Source organism: Perca fluviatilis, chromosome 22, assembly GCF_010015445.1.
Source record: "Perca fluviatilis chromosome 22, GENO_Pfluv_1.0, whole genome shotgun sequence".
NCBI classification, from domain to species: Eukaryota; Metazoa; Chordata; class Actinopteri; order Perciformes; family Percidae; genus Perca; species Perca fluviatilis.
Genome location: NC_053133.1, coordinates 1,191,989 through 1,200,493, shown reverse-complemented (window position 1 = coordinate 1,200,493; position 8,505 = coordinate 1,191,989). Strand labels below are relative to the sequence as shown.

The window sequence follows — 8,505 nt, the reverse complement described above, 5'->3', positions numbered from 1 at the left end:
GATCCTCCTGGTCACTCACACAGCAGTCAAGGTCGCGGAACGATCCCGCGTGGGTCCCGCATAACACACTGCAAACAGGTTCCGGACCCAGGAGAGGTGCCAGGTTCGCTAACACCTGCAACAAGTGACGAGCAGGTTCCCTGCTGGAGTCACCTACGGAAATCGATTCAGAGACCAGCTTGACAGACGGCGTTCTGTGCTATCTCTGAAATCAATCGGGGAAAAACTGGAGTTTTTCTCACTGGTTACAAACACACTGAAGGAGGGAGAGAGATGTTGACCAACATACTGGTATTGTACCTTTTTGAACACAGCACATTCCTGAAAAACACTCATTCTGATGCTCTGACACTCACAGCACAGTCCTTGTTTTCTTTACACTGAGGAACTGTTGACATTCCTCTGTGACTCAGAGCAGTGTGCTCAGGCACACACATACAGGAGCAGAGTGCTGTGATATGCACACATGATGGAGCAGCACGAGAAACTACTGAAATGGTACCCTCCGAGGAGATTCGGGGGGTCCAAATTTGTACTGAGTTTATTCTTCATTACTGCATTTGTGATTTTTGCATTCGTAATGTTAGAAAGATATGATAAACCGCTGACTGAAGTAACCATTTTTTCCAACACCACTTCTCCCAATGACACAGACACACCCAGACACACTAGGAACACCAGTGAGGAGCATGGGAGGGGAAAGCGAGTGACGCGTTCCACAGTTTCTGCGTCTAGGAGTAGATGGCGTTCAGAGTACAACAGGTATCACAGAGCTAATGTTACTATCATGGTCAACACTACATCCACTCTTATGCTTCAGCCCTGTGACTTTGTGTGGTGCGGGGAGCATGGAGCATCAGTAGGAGAGAGAGAGGTATATGTATGTTACATTGCAGAGGTGATGGATTTAGGTTATTACAGAGAAGGAGGACCCTTATGTTCCTCATGGAAACAAGCTGTTTGGTATACAGGTAATGCAGATTGGGGCTATGAAGTTCCTAACGACCACACAAACCTAACCAATAGATTATCAATAAAGAAGGTAAACTATTCCTCAACAGGCATCTTGTTAACATTGACCAATGCTCAGTATTCGGACCAAGGTTACTTCGTTGTGTGTATTATGACCTTAGGGAGGCTTCCCTGTGGATCTTTTTATCTTGAAGTAATCTCACCTTCCACATCTCACACAGAATCACCACATTTGACGCAGACTTTTGAAAGTTTATCTAACAGATGGGGATCTTCTGAGGATAATGATGCATTCTCCACTAATGCATGGCTTGGCCTAGTTAAGAAGTTCACGCGTGATGTAGGGTATAATGACTCTTGTTATGTATGTTCACTATTTCCCCACTCTCAGAAGCAGGCTACCCCAGTAAAACCACACACATTGAATCTCACAGAAGTTGTCTGTGCTCTGACAGCACTCAAGGATGTTAGAGAGGAGGGGGGTCAGTTCTATTCGGCTTTTATTCAACCTTCACCTTGTGGAGGTTTTGCGAATCGCACTGTGCATGCTCCGAATGGTACTATTTTTAAAACTAAAAATGGAAAAGCATCTGATAGTATAGGACAGTTTCACCATAGCCTTATGAAGAATTTGACACATGCCTTATGCATTGAACGACCTCGTCCATGGGTTCTCAGTATTTGGGGGTAACCATGGGTTGTCAGCGGACTTTGAATTGTACGATGCGCCAACAGGGTTTAAATATTAGTGCATGCTTACACTCCACACCGGGGTATCTTAGTGCTTCAGTACTGATACCATCTTTGACTCACACCATGCGTTGGCCTGATGATTCTGGCGCAGGGTCTCTTGTGGATTATGTTTGGCTCTGTGGAGACCATTGGTATCAGATTTTGACTTCACGATGGGCAGGGAAGATGTAGTATGATATATTTGACACCTTCCATTACAGTTATGACTTCCCTTGTGCATACAACACACCACTATCCCTATGCGTGCCCACATCTGATGTTTCGCTCGAGATAAGCGAGAGGTTACCAGCCCAGGAACTAAATTCGCAGCAGGGTTTTTTCCTAGGTATGGAACAATAAATAATGCACATAATATTGATCAGGTTCAGGAAAGTCTTGAGAATTTGACTGCTATGATGATTTCAGGGTTTGGAGAATTTCCTCCTGTTATGCGAGCTATGAGAAACATGCTAATGCAACATCAGATGGGATTGGACCTATTGCTAGCAGCACAGGGGGGACTTTGCCACATAATAGGCACACACTGCTGCACATTCATTCCAGACATTTCAGGAAACATCACTGACACCATTCACCACTTGAACCTACTTTTGACTAATCTCAAAGCACAGAACGTCCCAGAACACTATGCAGGATGGGACTGGGCCTGGGTTTTCAAGGGGTGGAAGGCTTGGTTAGCTAGATTTATTGCACCACTAATAACTTTGATGTTTGGTTTCCTGATCTGTGTATGCTGCATAATCCCACTAGTCAAGAAAATGATTTCCTCCATCTTCATGGTAAATATGATACAGTATCAGGCACTTCAGAATACTGAGTCCTCTGACTTGCTTCGTATGTCCAGATATGATGATGAGATCCTGGACACTGTTTCTGATACTGTGTGAGACTGATTAAAATTTTTTGTTTTATTATTTTTACTTAGACGTGAACGCTTGCTACAATTAAAAAGGTTTTTTTTTTGTACCTCTTTAAAAAACAGCATTTCAGCAATAGACAATTATATCCATAAGTTTGAATCTTTAAGAAGTAAAGGTTGAATTTTGTGATTAATTCTAAGATATGTTTGATGTTTGAATCTTTAAGAAATAAGGTTTGAATTTTTAAAGTAAAATTTATTTTGTGTGATTATGTTGTAATCAAAAGGGTGGACTGTGGTGGCAAATTTTATTTTAACCATTATTGATTAATGATTATAACCATTTGCTTAAAGATTGTTTTAAACCTCCACAAAAATGCTGTTCCTTCCTCTTAGACTCTTAAAGGCCAGAGAGGGACAGCAGCAGCCATGAACTCTTAGCCTAGTGGTTTTTGTTTAAGAAACTCTAGCTTCTCATTTTGTTTAACTTTTTAGCTGACAAAGTAGAGAAGGCCACAAAACCATGTTTCCTTCTGCCTCCTGAGATAAAGGGTTGTTTAGGCTAATGAAAAGAACAGGAGCAGAGGGGAAGGTAAGGATGGGTTGACTTCTAATGATGTCCTATTTTCAACTCTGACCAGGCTAGAAGATAAAGTTAGAGGGGTGGCTTGAGAGGGGTTTTTGACTATATGATGATATGATGTTTAGAATTCTTTAGTAATGCTCATTCAGTTGTACTGCATGTACCTTTGAATCTGTATTCTCATATTTTGCAAAATATAATAAATGCTCAAAGACGAGACTTTGGTTTAAAATCTCAAACAGTCTTTATTCGTTTTCATTTTTATCATTGATATTTGTTTACTCTGATGCTTCATAGAAAACTTCCACCACACAACTTACTGCCCATTTATTCAACAATCTTTTTTAATTTCAATCTGGCTTCTGTTCCTGTCACTCAACTGAAACTGTCTTGACCAGAGTAATAAATGATCTATAAATTACTGCCGACTCTTACTCAACATTTCTGTTGCTGCTCCTCGACCTAAGTGCAGCTTTTGACACTGTGGACCACAGCATACTATTACGCCGTTTGAAGAATTATATTGGTGTAAAGGGGACAGCCCTCTTATGGTTTCAGTCATATTTATCAAATAGAACTGAACACGTCAACTACAACAATACCAATTCTGACTCCTCTAGAGTGAAATCTGGTGTACCCCAGGGATCGGTCCTCAGCCCAATGCAAATTTTTTATCTATATGCTTCCCATGCTGACATTATTAGCAAATACAATGTTAAATTTCACTGCTATGCTTATGATACCCAGCTATATGTACCTGTACAGCCAAACAACCTTTCCCAACTCCTAAATTTAGAGGCATGGGAATGAACTTTAGGCTGTTGAATGCTGATAAAACAGAGCTATTGGTAAGACCAGCCAAACATGGTCATTTGTTTAAGAATCTTTGTATTAATATTGATGGTTGTATTATCTCGGAAAGCTCGAGCATCAAAAACCTTGGTGTGATTTGTGATCCTCGCCTGATTCCAGTCTCACATCAAGGCTATTACCAAGACAGCATTTTTTCATCTCAGTGACATTGCAAAAATTCAACCCATGTTATCATTTCGTCATTACTGTGATGTGCAACTGTGGTTTTGACTAATACGAGGTTTTTAAAAGTTAAAACAGATGCTAATGTTTCTGGACCGAAGATGCTGAAAGACAATATTTTGTGCTGATATTCATATATATATTTGACTATGTCCATGCCAGAAATTACCCTTGATTGGATTATGGGGTGGCATATTATCTCAGACCATAGGACACTAAAGGCTTTGACATACCAAGGAGATTGTCGGCTGTCGGACAAATTATGACGGTGAACGACCGTTGCTGAGGGGAAAACCATCTGATTGGCTATTCAGCTTAAGTGAATTAGTGCACAAGAAGAAAATTTTTAGTGAGCAAATGACTGTGAGAGGCCACACACAGAAGTCTCTTTACATTTTTAATCTTCATCTCATTTGATCAATCCAATACTCATAGGGCTGTCAAAACTGGCCAAAAATGTTGTTTGAATATTCCTTCTATAAAAAACCCTACATAGGTTCCAACTATTGGAATATCTTTGCAAATTATGTCCATAAGAGGACAAATGTAGGCTATGATAATGACTTGTATGCGTATATTTACTATATTTAATCTTTTAAAAGATCTACAGATCTACACCTTACAAAATGTTTCATAAACATACTCTTGTCTTGTTCGTGTAATGGGTGACAACTTTGTTCGTTGTAACCAGTCTAGCATGAAAGCAGGTGGGCGGAATTAGCAAGCTAGCTAACTAGTCAGTTGTCGGCAGTGGGCCACTCGGTCCCTTGCTTCCCCACCATAGGGAAACTTCTTTGCCGAGAGAATTAGCCATCTCCTGGTGTCTGCTGTCCTCCCGGCAGAGGACAAATGTACAACAAGATACACCACGTGTACTCATTAAGATATAATGAAAGAGTTCTAACAGGTCTACAGACTTTATATTAAGTTTTATGGACATTATTTAATACTTTATTTGGGAATATTTTGACATAAACATGTCTTAAAAGATCTACATTCCTACACATTATAAAATAAAGTATTAAATAATGTCCATAAAACTTAATATAAAGCCTGTAGACCTCTTAGAACTCTTACATAACATCTTAATGAGTTATGCTTGAGGTCAAGCCACAGATAACCTTTGAAGTATTCATTAATTTTACTACAAGTAAAATCATGCAAGGCAGCGATAGATAACACTTGCTGGTGGATTTCCAATTATTTTTACAGGCTCACATCGGCCTCAATGTATTGGAAAACAAGTGTCACAACAACTGTCAACAGCGATGTGTATGTATGTATAACTAAATATATATTTTTTTATTTTATTTGATTTAATTTGGATTTGACAGACAACATAATCCAAAGGATAACATGTTAAAGTGTGAACACTTATTTCCAACATGGTCCTTGGTGTTAGAACATTTAACACATGACAAAGACCTATTGCAGGACAAAGACAATAACATTTAACACAAATCATCCAAGGTTCAAGAGCATTCTAAAATCAGAAAATCACAGATCACATAAAATAATCAGTATACTCTAATTAAAAAGATTGGTTACTCTATTCCATAAAAATGCCTTGACCTGATGTCTAAAAGCCCCTCTGGTATTTACAATTTTGAGGGAAAGCGGCAGATTATTCCACAATGTTATACCTGTATAGAAAAAAGCACTTCTAGCTGCAAACAATATGGTATTTAAAAATATTGAAATGGACTGAAATAAAACTTTATTTTGTCTGTAACGTGAATTTGGACTTTTTTTTTTGTGGCAGCAATTTACATAAACCCGTGTAATACCGCAAATGTAAAAAGGAATTGTAGTGAAATGTGTGGGGGCTGGCTATCTTGGGGAAAATTCAAATGCCCAACTCCCGGCCCAAATGCAGAACTCTTGAAAAGACAGAAATGGTTGTTTGTTCAAGTGCCACTCTTTGCGTGTATGCTATGACTTGATTTTCAGGAGACAGAAGCAGAAATGAAGCTCAGCGCAAATTCTTTCAGGAAGACGTCATTAACCCAACCACTACTCATTCTTAAATCTAACAGCTAATTAGAAGTAATGCTTTCAGTTGAACCAATCAGACTTGGCCTTTAAATTCATGGGCCTATCAAAGCCTTATAACTCTGCTTTAAATCTGTTCTCCCCCCTGTGCTGTCAGCTGTCGTTTCAGGCAAAGCGCTGACCCCTCCTCCTCCCCCGCCGCCTCCGCGCTTCTCGGCCCGCTGCCCGCCTCGTTCTTCGGGTGGTCCTTGGTCTCTTGGTCTCGGCCAAGTGTCTGGACTCCATCGGGGGGTTTTGTTCCTGTTCTCTACCAAACTTGAAATATATTATTGATTCGATGGAGTCTAATCTCCAAAAGACTTTGTACATTTCATATTATACAGTTGTACAATAAATAATTTTGCATATCTGCAAACGAAGTCTCTCCTGATTGAAATAGCTTGACGTTGTTCTAGCGCAGCTAAACATAGTGAGGCTGTCAGGGTGGATGGTCAACAAAGTGTGTGACTTTTTTTCATAGTTAACATTGTATTAATTTAACATGACCACATTCCTAAGTGAGGAACCTTTCGTGAACAAACATAACTAAGCCTTAAAGCAGTTTATTTGTTGCGCCGTTGGAGAAGTATTCGTTCAATTTTTCAACATATTGTAATCAAGAAGTCTAAGAGAAAACTAGACTTGTTCATCTTCTCCTTGGCTCTGTTCTCTGGCTTTAGAAAATCTCCTGTGATAGGAGATGTTGGCCAATCACAGGTCATTCCAGAGAGAGAGAGAGAGAGTTTCTATTGGCTGTTCTACAAATGCAGAGGTGTGTATGGCCCTTCAGTGAAGGTTCTGCTTACCGTAGCCAAAGGCTCTCGGCTGCAGCTAATTCAAGGCTAAATTATTAAATAAGAGAGAGAGAGTATATTATCATCCATCTATATACAGTGCAGTACAGTGCATAGAGGAATGAAACTGTAAAAATGTAGTTCAGTTGATGGTTGTTTGGATCAGCCATCAAACAGGATAGGAACAGGCCGCATGGGACTGCAGAGAAAATCATGGGCGCCAACCTGCCCCCTTATACTCCTCTAGAGTCAGGAAACAGTCAGGAAGCATCAATATAGACCCATTACCAGAGGTGTCAAAACTATTCACATTCATTACTCAGGTAGAAGTATAGATCCTAGGGTTTAAAAAGACTTCTGTAGAAGTTGAAGTATCAACTCAAGCTTTTTAAGTAAGAGCAAAAGTGTAAAAGTGTAAAAGTACTGGTTTCAAAAGTACTTAAAGTATAAAAGTAAAAGTAATGTAAGGAAAATAATTGTATAAAAAAATAATATATACAATGTCGCTGCCCTTAGCTAAACGCTAAATAAGCAACGTTACCGATTTTCAACCCTCCTGAAGCAAGTCATCCAACAAAGTTTTACCGGCATGTAAACATGGACCTCATTTACAGGAGAATAAAAGATCTGTGAACTTTCTCTCTCCCTGTTACAAGCTAACACTAGCGATAACTAGCTAGCTTGGTCAATAAAATATAAAAAAATAATCTAGTTGTATATAAATTGTGACCCTGCAAGATTCCCAGTCATTGCAAAACCTTATAGTCGGTGACTAAAAAGTCAGTACTATTATGACAGATTGTCTTTAGATCAAAGTATTTTCAGAGTCTTCTAGTTAATGGTAGGCTGTCATTAGCTGTCACAACATTTATCACCAGTCCATATTGTCAGGATCAGTGCCTGTGTAGTCTGGAACAAACGGAAGTACATTTCCAGGATGTCCCTCACCTTCCGCTCTCTGTGTGTGTGCATTGTCATTATCACACATCAACTTGGTTCGCTTCGGGAAACAACAACAAACTTCAAATTAGCAAGCTACACGCTGATGATGGCAAGTTTTGAAGAAAATGTGGATGATTGTAAAGACTTACAAGACATGTGTTCACAGCATTTACTATTAAAAAGGATTGCTATGGACGAAAGTACACACTGCGACAACACACAATTTATAAATATCTGTGTAAAATTTCATCTCAATCCATTCTGAAGTTGTAATCTAACATTAGTAAAAAAAAATGCCTCTTTCGAAACCTTTAACCCCTAACTGTAAGTGTAAGTTCCGTTTACCGATCCGTTTAAAGTTGCACTACATTTCAGCAGACTGGTCTGTAGAAATGTACAGAGGGCTTTAGCAGCAGCAGCAGCAGCATGGGGAGGTCCTCTGAACAGCAGATAACACTGAGTAATAAAGCTTTCTGCAGGAGGTCATGAACGCTGCTGCTCCATGATTGTTTCCTGAGCTGCAGGGCAACAATCAA

At 39.5% G+C, this 8,505-nt stretch overlaps 1 protein-coding gene across 1 annotated transcript; it reads left to right on the top strand.

Annotated features, from left to right (window-relative positions):
• Nucleotides 1-283: 283 nt before the first annotated feature.
• Nucleotides 284-1,885, top strand: LOC120551945. Its single transcript, XM_039789542.1, has 2 exons — nucleotides 284-1,597; nucleotides 1,713-1,885. Exons 1-2 carry the CDS (start codon nucleotides 467-469, stop codon nucleotides 1,719-1,721), a joined length of 1,140 nt encoding a protein of 379 aa, XP_039645476.1. The 5' UTR covers nucleotides 284-466; the 3' UTR covers nucleotides 1,722-1,885.
• Nucleotides 1,886-8,505: the final 6,620 nt, after the last annotated feature.

What these genes read in the sequence shown, in the direction of transcription:
- LOC120551945 (XM_039789542.1), top strand. Translation starts at nt 467, where the DNA reads ATGATGGAGCAGCACGAGAAACTACTGAAATGGTACCCTCCGAGGAGA.